Source organism: Carassius gibelio, chromosome A15 (genome assembly GCF_023724105.1).
Source record: "Carassius gibelio isolate Cgi1373 ecotype wild population from Czech Republic chromosome A15, carGib1.2-hapl.c, whole genome shotgun sequence".
In the NCBI taxonomy this organism is placed as follows: Eukaryota; Metazoa; Chordata; class Actinopteri; order Cypriniformes; family Cyprinidae; genus Carassius; species Carassius gibelio.
Window position 1 is genome coordinate 15356099 of NC_068385.1, and position 27952 is coordinate 15384050.

At 36.8% G+C, this 27952-nt stretch overlaps 1 protein-coding gene across 1 annotated transcript; it reads right to left on the reverse strand.

Moving 5' to 3' along the window:
* Positions 1–398: 398 nt before the first annotated feature.
* Positions 399–27725, reverse strand: snx19b (sorting nexin 19b). Its single transcript, XM_052617020.1, has 12 exons — positions 27501–27725; positions 25205–26810; positions 24200–24338; positions 24018–24118; positions 23801–23920; positions 23599–23720; positions 23400–23493; positions 23036–23219; positions 21965–22094; positions 7648–7832; positions 6848–6935; positions 399–2255 (listed from the first exon to the last, which is right to left on the reverse strand). The coding sequence occupies exons 2-12, from the start codon at positions 26789–26791 to the stop codon at positions 2132–2134; spliced, it is 2874 nt and encodes a 957-aa protein (XP_052472980.1). The 5' UTR covers positions 26792–26810; positions 27501–27725; the 3' UTR covers positions 399–2131.
* Positions 27726–27952: the final 227 nt, after the last annotated feature.

The window sequence follows — 27952 nt, forward strand, 5'->3', positions numbered from 1 at the left end:
TTTTTAACTGACCATGTGAATTAACATGATGATGCACAGATGTTTTCACTTTAATAGTGGGGGGGGGGTGACTGAATGGAATAAAACAGATACACAGAGGTGACGGCATGTCAATGAAGAAACAGCTGTTTGAAGCAGTAGGACTTCCTTAGAAAGTGTTAACAAATTATGTATGTTCATTCAAAAGGTTTCCAATAGAATTATATTGTTTGTGGTTTCATTACATCATTTTGGTTGAGAAGTACTGTTTCAAATCATAGTTCACTAAATTTCAGCCATTTGATAAAACATGGTAATCTTTATCATGTGACGCTCATGTATTACTAACAACTGTAGATTTTAATGCCAAAATGTTTACAAAAAAATAATAATAATTGAAACACTGAAACACATGGTCAAACAATTTACATCATTTAATATCTTAGGTTTTTTTTTTTTTTTTTGGTACCAGCTGTTTTACAGTTTTAAATGCAAACTGAATCACAATTAAGCTTAAATAAGTTAATACAAATTAATGTAACATGCTAACCGAAACTGAAAGCACTTAAAAAAATAAGTGTCAATTTTTTCTGTTAAATTTATCTCCACTGAATTCAATGACAATATCAAATGCTTTATAATGTTACTTCAGTATACAGCAGAACCACACGAGGCCTACAACATAAATGGCCAAATCACTCACAAAATTACAAATAGTGCAACATTCAGCGCTTTAAGCACAAGTAGAGTGTAACAAAGCCATAAAGCTACTGTACTTTATACTGGGCAACAGGGTTCACAGTGCAAAACTTTGAATCTAAATCTGCATGCAGTGACACAAGGCTCACACCATCACGCACGGAAAGGACAGGACCATTTTATGCAATAACTAGGTAGTTTGTGCAAGCGGAATGGTGACTAGATGACATATTAATGCAAAAACAAAATTTGACAGTAATACTTTTAAGATTTTTGAAAGGAATGACAAGGCTGTTTTTTTTCTTCAGACTTTGAGTTAGATGTGCATCAATTTGATAGCTTTTTTTTTTTTTTACTAATTTAAATGATTTATACACATTAAGGCAATTAATACAATTTCATTGTGCTAGAATTCTAAGAAAATACATAAACCCCAAACCAGAACCATGAAATTCTCTATTATTTGTTTTTAGACCTCAGCTGCTTTGTATTGCACATCGAAATAAATAAATACATTTAAAATGAGTAATTCACCCAAAAATTTTATCCAAACCTGTATGACTTCTTTTTTTCTTGCAAAACACAAAATACATTTTATAGTGTTGGTAACAGTTTTGATGACTACTTACTTCCACTATAAGAAAAAAAAAGCCATCAAAACATCAAAAGAAATAATAATATTACACACAAAAAAAAAGGTAATACAGGAAAAAACTGGCCATTTTTGCTGAATCAATATGACCTTTTTTCTGTAAAGGCTTTATGTCAGCATCAAACCCCTTAATTAGAGGCTGTGGATAGAGACATTACATTTAAAGGCTTCACAAGCTAGCTGATAGCACACAATGCATTTACAGCCTTACTGTGACACCAGACGCAGATGTGACGAATTTCATACTTAAAGAGGAATCTTGTGGAAAAATAGGCTTCATCTTAGAGATAAGGCCGATACAGCCTCTAAAGCATCTCTGAAGAAGGTGTGAAGCAAAATTATCGATTGCACACGTGCACAAGAAGGGAATGTGTGTAAACTCAAGGTATATCAAGACTGAGAGGCCGGAAACACATAATAGGATGGGGCAGAAATGATCTGCGCAGTCCATCTGTAAGAGCTTTGTCCAAAGCTGAAGTGGGAACAAGGTGGATAAAAGTTGGAGAACTTGCGACTAAATCAGATCCGGTACTTCAGGCTTTAGAGATTGGACTTGTGGTTTGATAAAACACAAAACAGGTGGCCATTAATCAATGCCTGCACGGATCTGCGCAGTGTGTCCCAGAAACAGGGAGAGCAAATCAGTGCCAGACACAGGCTGTCATCAATCCAAATCCACACTTTCTTGATCACATGTTCCTGCCTGTATTTCCACCTAATATTTTAACCTATCACATGTTTGTATGAGACACGCATGTATGCAGGCAAGTGATTTTAAGAGTCCAGTCCACCCCAGCACACTTATGGTGGCAGCTTCTCAGCGTTTTTGGACAGGCTGTGCAGAAGTGTTTTCTGAAAGTCCCCATCAGATGCCTCAGGGACAAGAAACTCGATAAGCAGATCCCAGATGCAGTACACAAGATGCCTGCAAAATATAAACAGTCACAGGAGGTCACAAGCACAGCTACATCCTGAACACACATACTGTATTATCAAGACCCATGGGAAGACAATACTTTGCAATTTTAAAAATTCTAAGCAAAGTTTTGAAGAAAATTCCAGCGGATTGAAAAGAATCGGCTCAATAATGTTCATAAAATGTGTATCAGAGAAGTACGGGCCCTCTCGCAAAACGTTTGCATTCTCTGGAGAAAATGTGCAGTCCCTCGCAAAACTTTTGCGTTCTCTCGCAAAGATATTTGCGTTCGGACAAACACTTCCTGTTTACTTGTAGTGGTTCATACAGGTCCAAAAGTTCACAATGGAGCAGCTCATAGAGTTTTGTTTTGAACTTGGATGAAATATTCAGTGCATGCTTATTAAAGCACGGTTTTGGAACATACTAAAACGCTTAATGTAAAACACTATGTGACGAGAGCCATGGGATCGGAGCGAGGCCGGTGGAGCACCTGGCCATTCACCAGTCTCGAGTCCCGTTTAGGACCTCAAAAGGAGAACTGAAAGAGGGACTGATGACAGTGTTGGATGAGAGAGGACCAGGCTCAGACTTTATTTTGTGTTTTGGTTCTGTTTGTGTGCGACAGTCTTCCCGCCTCCTTCTTCCCATGACTACGAACGTTTGTTAAAAACTGGATGAATAATTCAGTACACAGATTACACACCATATTATTAAAGCAGACAGACAAGCAGAATAGCCCAGAATAGCCCTGTCCATCTGTGTAAACAATGTGCAAATAATTAAACCAAAAAGTACACGATTTATAAAGTTATTGGCTTCTAAAGTAAGGGGTCGACTCTGAATCGCTGAAACGAGTCGTTATAGATTTCAAATCTTTTGCCCATCTCTATGTACGTCACTAGGAGCACTTTGCATAATAATCTCCGCCTACCGTCTTGAGAGAAACGGATCTCTGACCTGCCCCACCCCCACACACAGACGCTCTGGTTGGTGTGAGAGCATCATGTCGAGGAGACAGTGTGTTTTATTTTGACTGCCAAAGAATGAAGATCAGAAGAACCAATGGCTAAAATTCATTTTCACCACAATACCAGAGCAGTACAACAAATCCCTTTTGTTGTGTTCACAACATTTCACTGATGACTGCTTTTCTAATCTCGGTGAGTACAGCGGGATTTTCAAAGCATTTGGCCATAAAAGATGGTTCATTACCAACTTTATTTAGGACAACGAGCAAGTATGATTATGAAGTTATGTGTCTGTTTTCTCCCGAGCGTCTTATCAGTATGTGTGCTGTCTGCAGCCTTTGTTTGTGCTGATCGTCATGTACAAACACGTCATTAAAATGAAGTGTAACTCTGTGAATACTCAACGAAGAGACATGAGAGATATCTATAGAAAGCTTGACATGTCTACTTTAAAACTAAACAAGTGCTGCCGAAAACAGATATTCTGTGATAAAGTAATCCATATGAAAACAACGCAATGTCTGTTTTTCATGTCTCCCTTCGTGACCACGCCCCCGCGCTGAACGCACTATTCAGATTCAATGAAGCGAGCGGCTTGAATACACCCACACAGAAGAAAAAGCAGCGAGACTATTCAAGTTTTTTATTTTACTGTTTGCTTCGCGATGAGAGGAATAAGACATAATTCACCCCAAACAGATGCTAACGCATAGTTTACCGTGGAGGTGTGTGCGGAACAACCAATCCAAACTGACTATGTTAGCTGAACAATCAGAACACAGTATGCTACCAAAAGGTGGGGTTTAAGGAAACTGAATCTTTTGAACAGCTTCGCGCAAACCGTTTGGGGATCTCTGAGAATTGAGGTAATTTTAAAATGATATTTTGACAAAATGACAATGTTTTTAACCTTGGATGGATTTAAACCTAATGTACAGGAGTTATAAACAGTGATAGGAAGCTTAGAATTTTCATCTTACTGGCTCTTTAATAACCTTATTAATAGCTATCAGTAAAGCAAATAGTCATAATACATAGTTTCTCCCCCATTTAAAACCGTCAAAAGGTTTAAAAACCACTGGCTTAATTGATTACAGTGTTGATTGCCTGTAGAAGCCTATATTTTTAATACAATATAATTTTTTTCTTATATTATGCCTCGTTAAGTGCGTTTTCTATGGGGAATCAAAACGCTTATGCAATTATGTTTGCATGCAAACAGAATATATATTTTTATAAATTCTATATCATTTTTGGTCTTTTTTTTGTAACTGTCTTCATTAAGCTGCATTTTCTTTATGGGAGGAAAACATAGCTGTTCTTCTTGGCTTATCTGCTTTCATGTAGCCTATAATTTATTAATAAAGTATATACAGAATTCGGCATTTTTATACCACTGTCTTGTTTTCTTTCTATGAGGGATATGCTTAAAGAGTAATTCACCGGGGTTATGTTAATATGCTGGGCTATTCTGTATGCTTTATTAATAAGGTGTGTACTGAATTTAGTCATCCAATGTTTTACATTAAGCGTTTTAATGTCCCAAAACTGTACCTTTATAAGCATGCCATTTCATCAGAGTTCAAAATAAAACTTTACGAAAAGCTCCATTGTGAACTTATGGAGTTGTATGAACCACTACAATCTGTGAAGTAAACAGGAAGTGTTTGTCTGAGCTCAGCTGGTTTTGCGAGAGAATGCAAATATCTTTGGGAGAAAACGCAAATGTTTTGTGAGGGAACGCAAATGTTTTGTGAGGGAAAGCAAAAGTTCTGTCAGAGAACGCAAATATCTTTGCGAGAGAGCGCAAAAGTTTTGCGAGAGAATGCAAAAAAACAAAAATATATATTTTTCCTCCCACCCCAAACTTTTTCACTCACTCCGATTTTTTTCCACCACAATGACCCTTTAGGGGCTCCGTAGAGAAGATACCAATTTAATATATTCATTTAATATAAATAGATTATACTTTATAAGGTTTATTTCAGTATTTGACTGAAGTGGCCGAGAGATTTTCGGATCTGGTTAGAGTTATGAATAAGTCAAAATGTGATGTTTTTAAAATGAAACTGGTCATATCAGAAGTTATGAATGGCTTATTCAAGGATATGAATTTATTACATGGACTGAGTAAAAACATGAAAAAGTGTCTAAAATTTGTGCACATCACTGATCTCTAAATAGAACCACTGAATGATATATAAAAGTTTAACTTAACACTGTTAGAATTTATGAAACTTAACAACTGCACTAAAATAAGAGCACGATGCGCATGAAATTGTGTTTGTTACAATAGCAACAGATTACAGGTATATCCTTTCATAATCATCACTGGCAGGTTAACAGAATAAATATTATCAAGTTTTGATTTCATGTGTACTTTAAAAGCATGTAACAAAAGCAGAGTAACAAAAACATTGATTTCATGATAGAAATGGAGTTGTAAGTTCATAAAATGGAAAAGATGGACATCACAAATTAACCCCTTTCAAGCACTCATTCAGAGTGTATGGTTTCCATCAAGAGTCCCAAAGTAATGAATGATGCACCTGTGCTGCCTTCAAAATCCAACCAAATTAAGGTTTCTTAGTGGACAAAATGTTACGCAGACACTGGATTTGGACGTCCTTGTTGCCGTCTCTCCTCTGTATACTGTCTGCTAAGGTCACAGCTCATAAAGCAAAGGATACTATGTCAATGTGTAAGTGATTATAACAGCATCTGCTTCATCTGGACATTTACAGCAGACTACAGCATGTTCTAGTAAATCAAAGAGCAGCTCTCTTGAAATCCAAGCCGGTGAGAATAAATCATGCATCCAACGGTGTTAATAATAGTCTACAAAGATATCACGAGGCACCCTGATAACCGTGCACAGCAATTTATCTATTGAAAACACATTTTTTGCTTTCTTTTATCAGCATCGCTTACTTTATTGTGCCATAACAAGATGATGTAAGTAAATTACAACCTGACCATTAAAGCCACATGTTCACTAGGCCCTGTCTGCTGGCCTCATTACATATTTATGCACTTTTACAGCCACATACAGTTAAAAACACTCAAAATGCTACTATTTTTAAAACTATATGGAATTTCCAATCAATCTTATTAACCTCATAAATGTGACCCTAGACCACAAAACCAGCCTTAAATCGCTGGGGTATATTTTTAGCAATGGCCAAAAAAAACAATCTATGGGTCAAAATGTTCAATTTTTCTTTTATGCCAAAAATCAAAAGGATATTAAGCAAAGATCATGTTCCATTAATGTATTTTGTACATTTCCTACCGTAAATATGTAAAAACTTAATTTTTGATTAGTAATATGCATTGCTAAGAATTCATTTGGACAACTTCAAAGGAGATTTTCTCAGTGTTTTGATATTTTTGTACCCTCAGATTAAAGATTTTCAAACAGTTGTATCTCTGCCAAAATTGTCCGATTATAGTAAACCATACATCAATGGAAAGATTATTTATAAATTGTATATTATTATATAAATAGACACTTAAGACTGGTTTTGTGGTCCAGGGTCACAAATATGTAAATAGGAATGTTGGAGTGTGACATATTTCATTTAAGTGACTGTGATTCTGATTCTCCATCTGTTTAGTATTTAAACACACCTGTTTATTGTGGGGTCCTGAAAAGAATCAACAACCATCTGCCAAGATATCTTGTACTTCTCAGACCCCAGAATATCAGACATCAGATCTGTAAAACCACAGAAGCACACAACAAACTCGGTCAAGGAACAAAGAGATGTGCTGGACTGCACCAAACTACTGATGAAGAACAGGCATTTTCTGTTTCCCCTGAACTTCTCTTGTTTATGTTTTGATTCATTGATTCATCTCCTGAGCAATGATGTCGTGTTACTAAACAGCTGCTTGTCCGAATCACTATTTTCAATTTTCCAAAGCAAGCTTGATTGCGAAATTTGCAAGCTTTTTTTTCCAAGCTCTAATTTTACTCATTCCATCCAAAACCAAATACTAAAAAGAATTTTGAATCAAAAATGTTCACTCAGAAGTTAAAACTCTTTAAGAAACTTTTTTTATGGTTTTAGTTAACTAGTTTAGTTCAGTTTTAGTTCATTTTTGCAGTCTCTCATGCTCACCAAGGTAACATTTATCTTAGAAAAAATACAATAAAAACAGTAATATTTTGAAATATCACAATTTACTGTTTTCTATTTGTGGTAATATTTTACAATTTTACTGTTTTTATTGTATTTTTATTTTCGCTAAATAGAAGGTGAGACCATTCATTTTAAATATTAATTTTAGTTAAATTACAAATGTCTTTGCTGTCACTTTGTATGAATTTAATGCGTCTTTGCTGAATAAAAGCATTAATTTCTTTAAAAAACCATCTCCAAACTATTGAACGATAGTGTATCAGTACATATTATGTGGTGTCTCACCTGGCAGTAGTTTCATAAGGCACTGCAGAGCCTGCTGTCTGCTCTCCTGTTTCTGCTGCTGGCTGCGGTTGGGTCTGGGTTGAGCCGGCAGACTTCCTCCAGGCCAGATGGCCTCCTGCAGCACCCGCAGATAAACCACCCAATACTGCGTACAGGTCAGGTTAACCACACCCACCTCCAGCCACCTGCAGGCCAATAACAACTATTTAATAGGATGCTATCAGAAGCATTCAGAACATTGTCTTGTGACCATGTGTTTGTCAGGATAGCTGGTGAATTGGACTGTGATGATGTGCTGCATGCAAACAGCACAAAACATGCTACAAACCATGAGTGATTAAAATATATTCGAAAAGTCTACCAAAAGGAAAAGGAAAGTCAAAGAGAACATCATGCATTTGGACTTCATCTTTCACAGATGTCCCTCAGCAAGTCGCAGTTCACATGTGCCACTGTAATGTACTTTGTCTATTCCAATTAAAATATCTGACGGGCCTCATCTGGATATAGTTTATACTAAAAAATCTTTCAGAGTATCAACGCAAAATTACTTTTGGCTACCTTATGCTGAAGAAATTACAGTTAACTTAGGGACTGCATAACATTACTGTGAATGAGACCATTTGATCTTAATAATAATCATTTTGGCAGACAGTCATCTTAACAAATGGAACTGAAAAAAAGATGTGAAAAAGTAGTATAAAACATTACCATTTTTATGAGAGAGGCTATTAAGATACAAAAAAAAAAAAAAAATTAAAAATAATTACGATCAATCCAGTGTCATTTTATTATCATCGAAACACTATTACAGTGTTTGTTAATATTTTGACAATATTCAAATAGGGGCACTAATGAAAACAAGTAATGTTGCCTGGGTAACTAGCTAAATTAATATTATATATATATATATATATATATAATATAATATAATATAAGTGGTGGGCATACAGTATTGTTCAAAATAATAGCAGTACAATGTGACTAACCAGAATAATCAAGGTTTTTCGTATATTTTTTTATTGCTACGTGGCAAACAAGTTACCAGTAGGTTCAGTAGATTGTCAGAAAACAAATGAGACCCAGCATTCATGATATGCACGCTCTTAAGGCTGTGCAATTGGGCAATTAGTTGAATTAGTTGAAAGGGGTGTGTTCAAAAAAATAGCAGTGTGGCATTCAATCACTGAGGTCATCAATTTTGTGAAGAAACAGGTGTGAATCAGGTGGCCCCTATTTAAGGATGAAGCCAACACTTGTTGAACATGCATTTGAAAGCTGAGGAAAATGGGTCGTTCAAGACATTGTTCAGAAGAACAGCGTACTTTGATTAAAAAGTTGATTAGAGAGGGGAAAACCTATAAAGAGGAGCAAAAAATGATAGGCTGTTAAGCTAAAATGATCTCCAATGCCTTAAAATGGAGAGCAAAACCAGAGAGACGTGGAAGAAAATGGAAGACAACCATCAAAATGGATAGAAGAATAACCAGAATGGCAAAGGCTCAGCCAATGATCACCTCCAGGATGATCAAAGACAGTCTGGAGTTACCTGTAAGTACTGTGACAGTTAGAAGACGTCTGTGTGAAGCTAATCTATTTTCAAGAATCCCCCGCAAAGTCCCTCTGTTAAAAAAAAGGCATGTGCAGAAGAGGTTACAATTTGCCAAAGAACACATCAACTGGCCTAAAGAGAAATGGAGGAACATTTTGTGGACTGATGAGAGTAAAATTGTTCTTTTTGGGTCCAAGGGCCACAGGCAGTTTGTGAGACGACCCCCAAACTCTGAATTCAAGCCACAGTACACAGTGAAGACAGTGAAGCATGGAGGTGCAAGCATCATGATATGGGCATGTTTCTCCTACTATGGTGTTGGGCCTATTTATCGCATACCAGGGATCATGGATCAGTTTGCATATGTTAAAATACTTGAAGAGGTCATGTTGCCCTATGCTGAAGAGGACATGCCCTTGAAATGGTTGTTTCAACAAGACAATGACCCAAAACACACTAGTAAACGGGCAAAGTCTTGGTTCCAAACCAACAAAATTAATGTTATGGAGTGGCCAGCCCAATCTCCAGACCTTAATCCAATTGAGAACTTGTGGGGTGATATCAAAAATGCTGTTTCTGAAGCAAAACCAAGAAATGTGAATGAATTGTGGAATGTTGTTAAAGAATCATGGAGTGGAATAACAGCTGAGAGGTGCCACAAGTTGGTTGACTCCATGCCACACAGATGTCAAGCATTTTTAAAAACTTTGGTCATACAACTAAATATTAGTTTAGTGATTCACAGGATTGCTAAATCCCAGAAAAAAAAAAATGTTTGTACAAAATAGTTTTGAGTTTGTACAGTCAAAGGTAGACACTGCTATTTTTTTGAACACACCCCTTTCAACTAATTGCCCAATTGCACAGCCTTAAGAGCGTGCATATCATGAATGCTGGGTCTTGTTTGTTTTCTGACAATCTACTGAACCTACTGGTAACTTGTTTGCCACGTAGCAATAAAAAATATACTAAAAACCTTGATTATTCTGGTTAGTCACATTGTACTGCTATTATTTTGAACAATACTGTAGATAAAAAATTTTAATCTAGATTAATCGCACTGTGATTTTGAAATTAATCTAGATTAAAATGGCTTCGAATTGTCGTAGCTGGTAAAGGTTGTACCAGTGGGCACTGTTTGAAATTGTTTAATTTGTATGTTCTTTTATTTTTATTTATTTGTGCTATTTACACAATGTTTAAGTTTTTTTCAAGTTTGTAGGTGTCAAGGTACAGAATCCAAATAATTAAATGTAAAATAGCACTGGATAGACTTCAATGTAAAAATGAAATATACAATCAAACCTACATTTATTCAGACACATTTCTAACATTATTACAGTTTTGCTGTTATCTGGTGTCTGAATAATTTTTGGTTTGACTGTTAAAACTACAAAGTAGCATTTTCTTGGAATAACATTACAGCAGCTAGTAGCTAAATTATGCGCGGTCACTTTAAGAAACGATGAACGCATCCAATATAATCATAATCCCATTTTTCCTCAACTGTTTACTTTCACTTAAGAAATAACTGACAGTTTTTTCGAGCATAATTTCCAAGGTGGATATTTTGACATATTTTGTATGTATTTGTCGGCACAAGAGCAAAAATAAGCAAATTCGATGTTCAAGTGTTTTGAGACGCCTTTCTCTGCGTGAGCCCTGAACACCAAAACACCGCGAGGACTGAATTGGGCTCTTTCACACCTTTTTGTTGGTTCAAACTACGATTTGTATTTGTCCATTCAGGTGCAGGAGGGACTTCGAGGAGAACTTCGCAGAAGAGAGCTCGGTTCAGTGTCGCTGTCCGTGATACGTGGCTCTCTCTCTCTCTCCGAACCGAACACAGCGAGAGTTACTCTGTTCAGCTTTCCCGCGTCTTGTGTTTGGATGCTTTAATGTTTAAATCGACAAGCGGTACGGCTTAAAAACACGTGAAAAAGATACTCTTTCGTGACGATGCGCAGCAGTGGCCCGTCAACTGTCCTGAGCATCTTTTTAGGCAGCCCTCAGTCAGTCGGTTATATGAAATATCAAGGTGAAAGTCATCATAGCTTGCTTTGTATAGACCCAGCTCTCAACCCAACTTTGAGAATAGATTAACGGCGATATTTTTTTTATCGCCGATAAGAGTCTCACATTAACGCAGCACGTTAATGCCGATAACGGCCCACCACTAATAAATATAAATATATATATAAAATATATTATATAAAATATAATATAAAAAGATGTTGTGTGTCTTCTATGCAGATGATTTAATGTAGCAGAGAAATATTATTCACATAATAATAAAAAAAATAAGTGACTGGTCAAGAAAATTTATGGGTGAAACAAGTGACGAAAAGCCACGCAAATTCATAGTGCTATAAAATATACAGCACCATTAGGGCTCTAATCATAAACGCAACTGGGAATTTCACCTGAGACTTTTCTTCTCTCATGAATACTATGTGAAGTGGACCCAGGAATTTCCTGCGTCAATGATTTAAATTGGTCCTGCTCTTCAATTACATAGCTGGTTTATTTTAGTCCTGACTCTCTGAAGTGCCACTAATGCTACGTGGTGACAGAGCCTAAGATGCAGAGAATCTCTTAATGTCATATATCACTTACTCAGTGGCAAATAAAAGTCAGTTAACCAATATTTCATTTTCTAAATACTCAGAATCTGGACATACAGCTGTTCCCAGTGGGGGTTTCAGTCCAAAATGCATATTTCTTATGTTTTTTGACAGAGGGAATACAGTGCTTGTGAAAGCATGTGGAAGCCAAAGTCTGCTTCACTTCACGGCTATGTGTCTAGCATAGCTCCCTTTAGACTCTCAATCAGAATGATGCGTTTCCTAGTGGTCATTAAACAACAATTATGGTCAAATTTCAGTGACCTAGAAACAACATGACAAAGTTTCATTTGCATTGCCTGTCTATGTCTACTAATGCAGAGATTTTCTATGCACTTAATGGGTTGGGTCACTCAAAAATGAAAATTAGCCCATAAATTACTCACCCTCAAGGCATCCTAGATGTATATGACTTTCTTCTTTCAGACACAACCAGTCAGAGTTATATTTAAAAAATATATATATATCTTTGATCTTTCAAACCATTTAATGGCACTCAGCGGGTGTTGCAGTGCATCAGTCGGAAATAAGCGAAATAAAAAGTGCCCATCCATAATTAAAAGCATCTCACACAGCTCTGGGTGGTGAACAAAGGCCTCCTGTAGCAAATCGATGCATTTTTGTAAGAAAAATATCCATATTTGAAAATAAATATCCATATCCAATGTAAGTAATTTATGGGCTAATTTTCATTTTTGGGTGAAATAACCCTTTAAATGGACAAAAAAGCTCTACAATAGTACAAAAACATCAAACCCCAATGTTTTCAAATAGGATTGCAATTCTGTTCCATGACAAAATGATATTTTTAGACCCTACAGTAGGTTTAATACATTTTACGTGTTTAATAGTTTTTATAGGTTTTTATTTCCTTGAATGACATGAAAAGTGCCTTTGTATAAAGGTGTCATCCAAAATTCTAGCTTGCTGCCCAAACAAGAGTCCAAAGTCAGTCTGCAGTTCTAACAGAGCTTCTGACTGAGGATGTATGCGATTCTCCAGAAGCTCTGATGTAAGGTGATGGAACAAAAGCTAGCTGTTCCAAAACAACAAGGGGAGCATTTTATTCCATTTATACTGCCATTATAAAGGGCAGTTTATGTGGTCTGGCACGGCCTTTGATGGAGACGTGTAGCTTTTGAGGGAAAAGACATTTCTCAAGCAAACAGGAGTGGAAAACAAGGGGGCCTGGAGCTCACTGGAGCCAATTAAGTTTACACTAACCTTTTCAGATTTTAATGTGAACCTTCATGTCTTCTGACACTCCAGAAATATAAACATGATAAATAGCCTTGTCTGATCTGCATCTCACATAAACTTGGAAAAACTGATGTGAACGTTTTCCTTCATGATTCCCCTGTTTATTTACTCTTTAAATCTATCTTGGACCTGCTGAAAAGCATCATCTGAACAACATGATGCCACCACCGCCACCACGCTTCACAGTTGGGATGATGTGTTTCTGATGATGTTTGGCTTACACCAGACATGCCATGTAGTCTGATGGCAAAAAAGACCACAGGACAGCTGTCTTCAGAGTCTCCCACATGCCTATTTGAAACAGTAGCCGAGATGTCACATGACATTTTTTTAACAGTGGCTTTCCACTCTGTCACTCATTCATTAAGCTGTGACTAGTGAGGCAGTAGTTGTAAGCAGTTTCTATAATCTTGGCCACTGAAGCCAATAACTCTTCAGAGTTGTCACTGATCTCTTTGTGGGCTCCTTACGCAGTTTCCTTCTTACACGGTCACTTTCCATTTCTTAATCAATGATTCAACTGTACTCCAAGGAATAATCAATCAGTGACTTGGAAATTATCTTGTTTCCATGTCATGTGCTTTTCCATTTTTTTATTGACTTGTTTAAAATATTTTGCAACATTTCTGACTCACCAGTTCCACCAGATAGAGGTGCATTTATACTACAATGAACAGATTTTGTGCTGTTGCGATTTTAACAGCAAAAGTTGGTAAAAATGCTAAAGAAAAACTGTTAATAGGTCAACATTAGGTTCCCTTAATTTATGTTTCTTTTTATTTTTTTATTTTCAGTTATGTTCATTAGGGTTTTATGTTACATTTGATGTTGTTAAATTAATGTTAATTGTATCATTGTATATTTCTTTAACTTTAAACAAAGTATCAACTAACAATGATTACAGATGCAATATAATATATATATATTTGTTGATATTCTATATGCAGATATTATTTAATTCATATTGGCCGATAGCCAATTTTTTTTTTTTTTTTTAAATAAATTAATGAAAAACCTCTCCTGTGCAGAAATTATAATTATAATTATAACTTATAACCAAAAACTAACTTGTTAAAACTAATAAACATTGTTAAATGAGGCCGATAAGTTTGGTGTCGTCTGCAAACTTCAGGAGCTTGACAGAGGGGTCTTTAGATGTGCAGTCATTAGCCGCTTTTCCACTGTCGGGCCAGTGTGAGCTAGTGCTTTATACGAGTGGGGCGGGGCTTTTGTTTTACTATAATAAGTGATACATTGATCATAATGAAATAATTTATCAAGATTGAAAATGAATTACACAGAGATAAAGCGTTATGAACATAGCTTATTCAGTTGAGTCTGTTTCTGTTTATTTGTAGTCACAGTAGCTTATATACATCACATTTATAAAGAATTATCATTTTTATATTTTTATAAAAGCTCCCGAACAAAAAACATTATTATATTTTTATGACATGGGCTACGTGGAGCTAAACTCTTGAGACGAGACTTATGACAGATACAATATGTTACTAAATAAATACACAATTGTGATAGGGAATAAGAAGCTTTCTTCAACTGGTCGCATTTACCATGTTTACTATGGTAACTTTAATGCCTAGAATGCATCTTTCGCATAGTTTAGAAAAAAATAATAATAATTTCTGCCTTGTAAGTTATTTCAAACACTTGCTGTTGACTGAAATTAAGTTTTGAGCTCAACTTATTTTAAAAAGTTTTTGAGATGGGCACGGAGAGCTAAGTTAGTTTGGACAGGAGAAGGTTTGGAATGATAGTGTTAAAGGCAGAGCTGAAGTCAACAAACAGGATTTCACTTTCAAAATCAACTGCGGGCAGCAGATCTTTTTCCTATTTAGCGCCAAACTATGGAACAATCTACCTAGTGTTGTTCGGGTGACAGACACATTCTGTCAAATTAAATCTACGTAGATTAAAGGCCAATCTCTTTAACCCCAGCATACACATAACACACTATAGCATTTCTAAAATCTGTTAAAGAATTTTTAGGCTGCATTAATTAGGTCAACCAGAACCAAGAACACTTCCCAAAACACCTGATGTACTCATTACATCTTAAAAAGAATGGCATCTACGCTAATATTTGTCTCATTCATTCTTCAAGGTGTCTGTATCCAGTCCAGACAGTGGACCAGCACCTACATCCCTGAATGTCAGCGGTGATCATGTCAACTAGATGAGCCTTAAAGAAAGATTCCCTGCGAAGACCACGTCAACTAGACGGCCATCCGAACAAGGCCATGGGACCATGGGAGAAGTGCAGGGGAAGTCCTTTTCACAATCTGACCTGTGTTGCAATCTGGAATTAAACCACACCGTGCTGGTTCCCGTCTGTCTAGGAAAACTGGCCCCTTGACTAAACCTGGTTTCTCCCAAGGTTTTTTGTCCATTTCGGTCACCAGTGTAGTTTTGGTTCCTTGCCTCTGTCGCCTTTGGCTTGCTTAGTTAGGGATGCTTGACTGATTGCACAGGCACCATTAGAAGAGAGCTGAACTTGACTTTAACTTGTTTGTTGTTGTCCTTATATTATTGAAATAAACGTGGGACCTTCAGGCATCTGGAAATTGCACCTAAGGATGAGCCACACTTGTGGAGGTCCACAATTCCTTTTCTGATTGCTTGGTTGATTTCTCTTGATTTTCCCATGATGTCAAAGAAAGAGGCTCTGTGTTTAAGGTGTGCCTTTATATGCAGCCACAGGTGTGCCACCAGTTAACTCAAATGGAATCAATTAACCTATCAAAAGGTTCTTAAGCTCAGAATGGTATCATCTGGAGTTTTCTTTTTTTGTTTAAAGACACATTAAACTTAGTGTATGTATACTTCTGATTTTGATGAAAGTGATAAAAAAAAATACATAAAAGTACTCCCTCGCTGAATTCTGACATTTAACAAATGCAAAAAATATGTTAATATTTATTGATCTAAAACAGAAAAAGTTTACTCTGGTTTAATGTATGACAGTAAAGAAATAAAAGTTTTTTGTGTTTTTTTTCTTAAGTGTATGTAAATATCTGGTTTCAACTGTATGTTTTTGAAAGAATGCTCAATAAAGCTGCATTTATTCAGGAAACCAGTGAAAACAATAGTAAACAGATATATTATAACAATTTAAAATAAATGTAATTTAGTCTTTTGAGGTCAAACAAGCTGAATTTTCAGCTTCATTACTCCAGTTATCAGTCACATGATCCTACAGAGATCATTCTAATATGCAAATTTGCTGCTCAAGAACCATTTCTCATTATTATCAATAATGGTATATAAGTTTTAGTGTGTACCATTCCTTTCACGATGGAACACATACATTAAGTATAATGTATTATCAATATTAGTAACTGATCTGATCATGAACACGTCCGGTAAAACATCCATCACAACATACTGTGGATCAATACTCCATAAGAACACATTTATGTTAATTTTAGAACAGCCAATCAAAAGATGAAAAGTATTTCTATAACTTCTTGAAACCGTCAAACGGCATTTGACAGCAGACACCGCCAGATCCAACTCTAATGCAACACACCTGAGCCAGATAATCAAGGTCTTTAAGTCCGCTCGAAAATTACAGGCAGGTGTGTAAGTGCCACAAGAATCAGTTCCACATGTTATATAAGAACAGACAGGTTGTCTGTTTGTCTCAGGAGTCAGAAGTCAAAGCAGGTGCATGTTTCGCAGTCATTTCCGAGCAGTGGGCTAAAGTTAGGGATCAATATGGTGGTTAATCTTGATCGCAGTTAACATTCTATCACTGTTATCAAGGGCACAGGCATATATTTAAAAATAATTCTCATCAGGCGCCAGAGTGGTATAACTGCAATGAACTCATGTCTCGTGGCCGTATAATAAGAAGTCTGACTTTCCTGAAGTGATGATTGATTTATTGCTAATAAAAGCAACAATATTTCATCTATGTCCTTTTGTTTTCAATCTGGATCACTTTGTAAAAAAGCATGCCTGAGGATCGTGTAGCAGAATGTGTACATTTCCATTTGGAAATGGCGTTTCCCTCTGCAAATGCAGGTACTATTTTATTGATTGAATGATTACGTATTAACTAGCAATAGATCATTCATAACTTTTAAATGTTCCTTTCTAAAACAGCTTACCGCTTATACACTCAAAAAGTCTCCAGTTTTGTGGACAGTCACTATTCAGTTGGCTATACTGTAATTACACAGCAAACTGGATTTACAAAAACTATTTCAATTTCAAGAAGCATTTTCTCAACATTTAAAAAATGCATCATGGACCTTTACTGATAAACGCTTTTTTTTTATTACTCTATAGGTTTTTTAACCATCTATTACCATGTCTTTGAAAGGGTTTTGTTTTTGAAACACATTAAAATGCATTCATGTTATTATTTGTTTACATATTTCATATTTGCAGGGATTCCCAAACTTTGTTGTTGTTGTTGTCATCATCTGAACCTCTTTCACCTAATATATTTACTTTTTTTCTATTTAAAATAATTAAAAATAGTTAAAGTATCATTAATAATATTTCATTAATATTAAAAATAATATCATTAATACGTATCATTAATAATAATTAAATGAATGGTCACATGACATGCAGGTAAACAAATAGAATATACCTGACATGAATGAAACGTTAGGGCAGATTTAATCGCTTCCAGGCAGAGTGAGCATTTTGCAGTAAAGAAAGAACCAAATATATCACAAACACTTTCAAGACCCAGAAAATTATAAAAATGTGTTCTCATCTCGTCCAGCAGACGTGGTTCAGTCAAAACGCTGCATCTGTAAATGCTTGAGAATAATATATGAGCTGTAAGATTCCCGCTGACATGCAAGCTTTATTTTACATTACAACTAACAACAAATGGAATACTCGGAGTCAACTCGGGGTAAACGTATCGTTGAAAGTCGACTAATATTAAATGATTTGCAGCTTCATCTTCTCTCGCTCTCTGCTTCTGTGAACAGTAAACCCCGCCTACTTTGATTGGCCATCTCAGTAGTCATGTGCATATCCATAGAATAGCACAAGTTAATTTTCACACTTTAATAGTATTTATAGCTCCTAACTGGCTGTATGACTATGATAAGTTATTACCTCAAAATGTACGCCAATATTCAGTTTTTCCAATTGCTTGCGTGCCAGCGATTATCTGTGCAGTAGTTTGCCAACCCCTGCTGCAGACTGTAGCTTCAGTACACCCTGAACCATCTAATCAAGATCTTAAGGATTACTAGAGAGTTCTAGGCAAGTGTGATGGGGCAGGTCATAGGGAGATGTTTTACCTTCAAAAAAATTATGGTTGTCTGCCTCATGAAATCAAACTAAATATTGTATTTGAATTTGAAGGTTTGAAATTTTTGCACCCTGTTATCAAAATGTGGGAAACTTATGTCGGTTTTATTTATTTTCTATTAATATACAGCATATATAAAATGGTTAAAAGTTATTCATTAATAAATGCTAAATCATTTTTCTTAAAATAACTTAACAGGGTTCAAAACATAACAAAACCATAAAGAAATGTATCGAATGCTGATAAAACCAAACATTTCTTATTTTACCCTGAGTCCTGGTGGCTTGGACAGATTATAAAATCTTTCCAGCAATGAAAAAATATGATTATTTAATTCTGCTTAATTGTGCCATAAATTCTGCAGTTCATTACCAAAAACCAATATTATTTAAACCAACATTACTAAAATTGAATTTGTGTATAAATGAACAGAATAAAAACATGTTTTTTGTACATACTTCCGGGAAAAACACTGATAGGGAATTGTCCAAGAATTATCCTGTTTTTGAAGGTAATATATGTAAGGCCTGTAAACAGGGTGCGTGCACAAATTGGCAGTAGCATTAATCTTACCAAATACAAAACAAAATCTTTACGTAAATGTGCCTTCATAAGCTCTACAAAGGGACTGCGATTACATACTAAACGGTCATCACTTATGTTTCTCTAGTTTGTTAGTAACTACCATAGACTGTATAAAACCTGGACGTAATATTTGTTTCCAAAGAGCGTTTTTGAAAGTGGGCGGAGCTGGCAACGGCAATGCACCTGTCACTCAAGTGGCGGCTCCATTAATTATGCAGAAGTTTAAGGCTTAATATAATTTAAACAGATGAGTTATAAAAAAAATTCACCCCCCTCACAGTTGTCACAAAGGCCAAAATTAGCTATATAGACCTAAACCAGAACCAGACTGTAAACCAGTTTTTTTCCTGCTGTAAAGTTGGACATTTAAACATGGGGAGTCTATGGCTACGTTTAAATGCACCCAAATAATCCGTTTGTAATCGGATTGACAGCTCAATCGGATTGAAAAACATTCATATAAACACTTTATATGATAATACTCGATCTAATTGAGCTCAATCCGAATGAAATTTCCATCGGATTGAAGGGGGTGGTTTATTCGTCTTCTAATACGATTGAGCGTGCATGTAAACACTCGATCGGATTGAACCATGAAACCATAAGGACATGTGCAATGATGCAGAAATGGCGTATGATGCAAAAATAACGTAATGTATGACGCACGGAACAAGTATATCTTCCTTTTGAAGAAAGTGTTGTATAAATGCATGTCCTGTCATTATAAAACTCATTTCACTCGGCAACTGTGAAGTGGAGCAGGACAGCCTTGTTTCATCCACGGGCAACCTGTTTTGGGTACAGGGAGGGGCTTTTTTTTTTTTTTTTATGTGATAAATATGAGCAGCACAGCACATCGGTTAATATGTTTATTTATCCATAAATTCCAAAATAATTCTGCTGTTAAAAACAAATAAAGAAACCATGTAGGGGAGTGGTTATTGTGTGCAAACAGTGAGAAACTCAATATTATCTATATGTCACTTTTTTTCACTATTTGAGTAGAGTGTGCATGTCTAAAATATCTATTCCGATTTTAAGCTTGTGATATATAAACGGTACAATCAGATTCATCAATCGTAAATAATTCAGTCCGATTGAACCAAAAAGCGTACATGTAAAAGTAGCCTATGAGATGGACTCCCTTTTCGAGCCAGTGGCCAGTCAATGAATTACAGTTTTTGTCACTTCTTTTTTGCCTTCACGAGAGAGAGCAGGAGGTTGATCTCAAACTATGATCTCAAAATAATATTTTGTGAACAAAATAAAAAAGATTTTGGCAAAAACACAACATCAAGTCCAAGTTAGTCAATCCAGAACACCATCGTGATGTTTTCCCCCAAATCTTTGAACCGCAAATCCCGCCCCAAAGCTAATTTCATTGGTAAAACTAAACATGCTGTCATCTGTCAAGAAAAGTTACATAAACTAAGCCTTTATGTTAAAATAGTGTCCTTTTAAGTACAAGTTTGACCAACTAGCAGTTAGCCAATAAGTAATCAGTCTTATTTTTGGAATTAACTTAGACTAATCTTTACATTTATGTAACTGAATAAAAGAAAAAGAAACAAAAAACTTATGAATAGTCTTAAAGGAACAAAATAGATGACTAACTTGTAAGACCAGTCTAATACTTTTATGCAACTTGCCCCAGACTTCATGGATTCAGTTCAGATTTCAATAAACATTAGTTTGGTCCAATTTGGTCCAATGACAAACAGTAATGCTATCTATCAAGATGTGCTACCAATGCTTTGCAACACTGATTATGGGAAAGTGGAAGCATTTAGGAACAGCAGTCATTAATCCAAAAAGTGGAAGACCACATAAAGTCACAGAATCACAAAAAAAAAAATAAAGATTCGCCAAAGCTTTGCTGATTCTATAGCTTATAGCATTTATATCAGCACAAAATCTGTGTGGCTGGAGCTGAACATGCCAAACGTGGCTGGGAGCTGGTCAGCTGACAGGTGTTTAATACAAAGCCTCACAAATGAGTCATTTGAAATGGCTAGACATCACAACCCAAGGATCTGCAAAACAGATGCGTATGGAGCTGAGGGCTTGCGTGTGTTATTTAATGTGAGGCCTGACCTTTCAGCTTCAATCCTCAAGGACGGATGGGATGGTTTCAAAGAAACCAAGAAAAAACCCTCTCTTTTATAGCACAAGGTTTCTGTAACCTCTCTGCATTACTGTGCCACAGGATAAATCTGCACTCCAGACATTCGGTCATTGCTAAACAGAGTAGCAAAAACACCAAGTACTTTAATGAAAGCAGAGCAGAAAGCTTCAACAACAAACTGAAACTGAAGGTGGCTCAGCGGGACATCCCATGACTGTTATCAATTCGCAAAGGATGGGGGAAAGCCGCCTGTTGACAGCTTTAAAACACACAGTTCGCACTTCCTACATCAAGTTGTCATCGGTCCCCACCTCAGAACTTGTTTAATAAAGTATTTATATTCATAGTTAAAAATAAGAATGATCACGCAATTGTACAACAGTTTGGAGAGAGAATGAGTGATGCCTTCAGTGACACCTCATCGAGTCACTCCATCTGTCGGCCGTGTCTGTCTTTAGGCCCTGTTGAGCCTCGGTGGATTATTTATACACTACTGTTCAGAAGTTTAAAGGGGTCATATAAACCTACATGCACTTTTACAAGTTGTATGAACTGAAATGTGTGTTGGCAGTGTGTGTACACAACCACCCTATAACGATAAAAATCCACCAAGTGTTTTTTTTTTTTTTTTGTAATCTCGGTAAATGTTTTCCCCTTTCTCAAATCGAGCCGTCTGACCGTGTGACGTAACACGGTCGGAGGCCCCTCCCACGATTGTTTGATTGACAGCAGCGTTTCAGCACAGACTGGACTTGTGCCTTACCTCAGATCCTGTTCCAGTCACGATACAAATGTTTGAGATTTCATCCAATAGATCTGCACTAGCTGATCTGCACAAACGAAACTTCATATCAGTGGGGTGGACACACCTTTCAATGAGGGTCCCAAACAGCATTCTGATGGTCCTCTGGATGTTCTCTGTGCAAAGCCAGCTCCACTGATCCTTCATGAGCACACACAGGATATTCAGGGCCTGGTCAGATAGAGGTGTCTCACTAGCTGTGTACACAATACAAAGACATCAGTCATGGCTGGAAAAGACATTGTTCAGAATCTTTGAAAATGTGTTTGTAAAATAATTCCTAGAACAAGAGCACATCATGTCCACAGGTACAACTAAAATAACACAATATGAAAACACACATATCCAATCGCTGACATGTTTTTATATTACGGAGCTTGAAATGACTTTTTATTTTTCATGTTTATTTTTTTTTTTTCTTGTGCAAAAATAAAGAGCTGTTTTTTGTCAATGGCAAAGGGATACTATGGAAACACTATGAAAGTACACTGCTGCCCTCTAGAGTTGATTTACATAATAATGCAGATTAATCCTACTGACCCAACACTCTTATAAAATAAAAGTTCTTAATTGGCATCAATGGTTCCATGAAGAACCTTTAACATCCCATTGCACAAGAGGTTCTTCATAGTGAAAAGGGTTCTTCAGATTATTAAAATGTTCTTCACAAGGAGAAAAAAAAGTGGTTCTTTTAAGAATTGTCCATTGAAAGTTTCTTTGGGAAATCCAAAATGCTTCGTCTATGGCAGTGGTGCCAAATCCGGTTCTTGGAGATCTACCTACCAGCACAGTACAGTGCCAACCCTGATCTGTAATCATCGAGCCCTCCTGAATATTTAATTAGCTGGTTTGGTTGTGTTTGATCAGGGTTGGAGCTGAACTTTGTGAAAAGGTAGATCTCTAGGAACAGGATTGGACACCCCTGTTCTATGGCTGTGAAAACGCAGTATTTCAATCAAATTACTATTAATTATTTTCATATTTTAAAATAATATAATCCTAATATAATTTAAAATTCATGAAAAAAAAATTATTATTATGAAAAGAACAATGGTGATTGGATTAATGTGTCATTGAGTTGAGCTCATGTATTATTATAATAACTATAATGATTTCTCCATTATTCAAGAGTCATTACCAGAGTCACTGATGGCAGGTGCATTCTGTAGCTGTGCTCTGGCACATGTGCATGTTTTCATATCCCCTTTAGGTCCTGGGCCTCCACTTCTCTCTGCATCAGGATCAAACCCTGCTTTACCCTCTAAACGCTCCTTGTCTGAGATGAAGCTCTCAAACTCATTTAACGAGAAGCCATTGAAAACCTTCAAAAACAACAACAAATCAATGCGTTTTCCCAGTGTTGCTGATCAGTAGTGACTATTGCAGACTAAGTGGAAATTGCAGATCAAAGTGGAAATGAACAGAAGAGATTTTCCATTTCTCGTTTGCTTCCTTCTAATGGTGCTCTTTAAAAGGCTCAGATACTGAAGACTGCTACTTACAGAGCTGCTTTCATCAAAGCAGTAAATCACTTTGGGTTTCATGTCTGACACATTGAGAGCAGGGGCAATTTTACTAGAGAACCTCATTCTAGACCTAGAAATGAAACCAAGAAAAACGTGTTTTAGTTATACAGGAAAATAATAACAGCTATAAACATTCAGACTAACAAACTTTAAAAAAGCAGCTTTCTTGGCATACTTGGATTTCTTGTCAGTGGACAGTTTCCCATCAGGATCTCCGTCAATTTCATCAGTAGGGCTTTGTGGTTCTGAGCGAGGGAAGGCTGTCTTCAGGGTGTCCACTATAGCGTTCACCACAATCTGCCAAGTCACATATTATGTCACGAAAGAAGTGAAAGAAGTGTTTCAGTCAAAAAAACAATGTTCATTTTGAAAATTACCCTGTCTATGCGTGAAACAATGAAGGGCTTCTTCACAAAGGCAATTCTTGCATCAGTGTTTAGAGCGAGAAATTCTTGCATTTCCTCACTGTTGGCCGTTTCAGGAATAGCACAAAGTTGCTGTAATTAAAGAATGGAATGAAATACTAATATAACATATAGTCAGGTTTATGTAATTTACACACACACACACATTTAAGGAATTCAAAGAACATACTCTAAGGAATGTTTCCAAAAGACTTTTCCTGGCCTCGACTTTGTCACTGTCCATGTTTCCAAATGGAAGCTCAGGAAATATTTTCTTTGGTCCTTTCACATCTACAATAACCAGAACAAGACAACCAATAAAACAGTGCTTTGGTAAGCTTTAAACTGACAGGACTATTGTGCTCTGCTCACTTTTAAGAATCTTGCGTAACTCTGGTTTCTCCTCCAAACGGGTCTGAAGGTTGAGGAATTCGCTGTAGCGTCGGTTGACAGTGTGATAGGCCATGGGCTGCAGAGCTTCAGGATTCTCAGTGTCCATGGCTGTCTCATACTGCAAGACAAACACATCATTAAGTAACCATATTATAATGACTTTCTGCTCCGCCCCCTTGATTACGATTACCAACTTAAGCTTTACAAAACAACCTAGAAGAATAAACTGGGAATTTCCACGAATAGTGTGATGTGCTAATTGTTAAATTAGACAGAATTAAGATTAAATACTGTTGAGAATTAAATTACAATCAAGGCACTTCAGAAAAAGGCCAATAAAATGTAAATTCTGTCATATATAATAATTATTTCTATGTCTAAACACTGAAATTAAAACTAATATCGATAGTTTCATTGAAAAATTCTAAAATATGAAGTAAAAAAAAACTAATAATTATTATTAAAATCGAATTTTATTTAAAAGTATCGTTCATATGTAATAAGTATACAATATTAAAACCCTATACAGTATTGTGTGAATTTATAAAAAAAAAAAAAAAATCCTTCATACTACAATCGATTGTTTTAAATGTTTCACATGAATTTAGGGAGCAAAACATTATAATGTACAGAATGATAAATGGAAATTCTGAATATATTAAGATTATATATTGATATAAAAAAAAATCATATTAATTTTCAAATTGGTCAAAGATTAAAATTGACAGTAAAATAAGTCATGTTTTAAAGAAGACTTGAAGTCTGCTTTACATGAAGGCACAGGTAATCTCAGAATCTCAGCATTATTGGCAACTGTTTTTACAAACACAAGGAATTCGCCTTGGTGTCAGAAACTTCCGGTACAGAAAGTACTAAATGTAAAATTAGGAGAAATGAGTTTGAACTATTAAATATCAAACATCATCCAATTTTGGTAAACTTAAACCACAATTTAACTAACTTAAATTGTGAGAACCAATTCACCTTTACAGTGTAGAGAGTGTAGGGATGTGAGCCAGTGCCTCGGTGCTCCTTGGCAGTGATGGTGCCAGTGATGCGGAGGTTCTGGATAATGACCGGACCCTCTGGGCTGCTAAGGGGCTCGAAGCTGAAAGGTGCCAGGGATGCCATCCCAGCTGGGGAAGAATCCTGGACGGGTGCAGTCAAAGCCAGCTCACAGGGGTTCACCAGGCCTGGGTGGTCTGCACTCGGGTTGCTCTTCTCCAAATGCTGGAGAGAGCAGAAGCTTGATGATTCTTCCTCAGGCACACAGGTGGAATGTACTGATAGCTCCTTCTCTGTCGTATTGGTGTATGTTGAATGTTCATCCTCGAGGTCTAACACAGCATCAACTGGAGTGGTGCATTCTGCCAGTCTTTCTGCAAGGGTCTCCTCTGAACCAATCAGAACCAGTGATTCTAGGGAGCTTCGCTTGAAGTCCGTTAGAGGAGAATCCAAATCGGAGTCGTTTTCTTGATAGAAAGGATTGGACTTGTCGAGCCTCAGATAATCCCTGGGGCTAAAACCCAATGGAAATGGTTTAGTCAACCGTAGCTCATCTTCCTCCAGGTTGTGTGGAGAATAAAGATCAGTGGAGTCAATGACATCGTAAACGGCAAGTTCTGGCGTTGGGGCCTCCATTGCTGTGGGGGTCTCTGGGGTGACTTTTAGGGTCAGAACGCAAGGAATTTCAAGTTCTTTCAGTGCGTTTTCTTGATCAGATGCAACTTGTGGTGGAGCTTGAACTTCTACTTGTTCTGGCTCTGGGGCTGGTTCACTGGATTTACTGAAGATGCTTACAATCAACATGTTTAGCCAGTCTGGGTCGGACAGTTTTGCAATTAAAGGCAGCAGAACATTGCATGTTATAAGTTCACCCACCACAAATCGACCTGTTCTGGTTTCTAAATGTGGAGGAGGTACAAGAACATGGAGAAGCAGGTCTACAATGGCCCGTACGTAATTCACCTCGACAGCAGAGCTCTGAAGGGCGGGATGATGAGGGCAGAGTTTGCTGTACGCCTCCCAGAGATCTCCATCTTTGTTCACCTCTTGATGTTTAACGGCTTCCTTGGCACTCAAATAACACTGAAGGTGGCATCCAGATAGGTCTAAAACCCTCTGGGATAAAGCTTTCCTGTCAACTCTTGCAGCTCGACCCTTCAGCTCCATCGCAATGGAGATCATGGCATTGTGCACCTCATCCTCAAACTCTTTTTCTCTGGAAATGGTGCAGTACCACGAGGTGACAAAGTCACGTATGATCTTGGCAACTGTCTTCTGGATCTCATCTTCCAGTTGTTGCTCGCTCTCGGCATTATGCGGGATCTCTTCCAGCCTAGCAAAGCGCTCCAGATGAATAACGCTGTCTGAGTCCAGGACAGCCTGGGAACCAAGCCAACCACCTAAGACCACTAAGAGGCTTGTGAAGACACAGAGGAGCCAAACGTTGACCAGCAGGTGGAACAAGACCATCCAGGCCAGTAGCGCCCCAAAACCAAGCAGCCTCCTCTGGACCAAAAACTCAGACAAGCCCCATGGGCTCATGTCGAGATGCTCTGGTGGAGACATTGCAGATGTTTACATGATCCTGTGAGGGAGAAATGGAAAGATTGACCAACCAAATAACTGTGGTTCCCATTGACTTCCATTGTATGGACAAAAACACTTAGACATTTATCAAAATATAGTCTTCGAATTTCCACAGAAACAAGTCATTTTATTTTGGAAGAACATTAGGGATGACCACTGATCTACAAATATATATATATAGGGGGGGGGGGATAACAGAATGTTCATTTTTGGGTGAACTGTCTCTGAAATAGATGGACTAGTGTTTGATCATTGTTTCTAAACTGCAATAAAATTGCGGTAACTTGACAGCAGCCACCACTGTCATTAAAATCAGAAATTAAACAATTACAATATTAAATTGACATGGTTTTATAGAAGAAGAAAAAACAATGCACTACGCCTTTAGAGGAAACTGTGGTTACCATAGCGATGGCTTATAAAGGGCGTCTAATGTGCAGTGTGCAGATATCGATTTGATATCAAATTTACTTGAATACTGTAAATATACATTATTAAAACACACAAAAGATCAAGCTTAACAGAAAAAGACTAGTTTTACTAATCTGGTTATCATAACTTAATGCTTATAATGACGTTGCTGTGTGTTTTGATGGGTATCAAGCTGGCGTTTCGTAATTGTAAAAAAAAATTATATATATACATATATGCGAAACCGTGAAAGTTTAATGAATGAAAATGAACTTACCTTAACAGCACATGTTATCAAAGTTGCAAATTTGGAGCATTACCAATTGATGTTTAAATGCCGACTCAAACGGCCTTACAGTGTTTTGGCATCTTCTTCCTCGTCATCTCCGCCTCAACTGCATTTAGTGTTTTGTCGCCCTCTAGAGGTCATACAGCTCCCTGCAGCGCCCCCCGCCTCAGACCACGTTTACTATCTCTGTAATTTTTCCACACAATGAAAGTGAAAGGGAGACAGTCATTCTGCCTCACATCTCCTTTTGTGTTCCACAAGACATGAGTGTGATATGTGTTTGTATGTTTGTGTGTATATATATATATATATATATAGAGAGAGAGAGAGAGAGAGAGAGGGGGGGGGGGGGGGGGGTTAAATGTCTCTTTTGCTCATGAATGCTGCATTTATTTGATTAAAAAATATAGTAAAACCAGTAATATTGCGAAATTTTATTG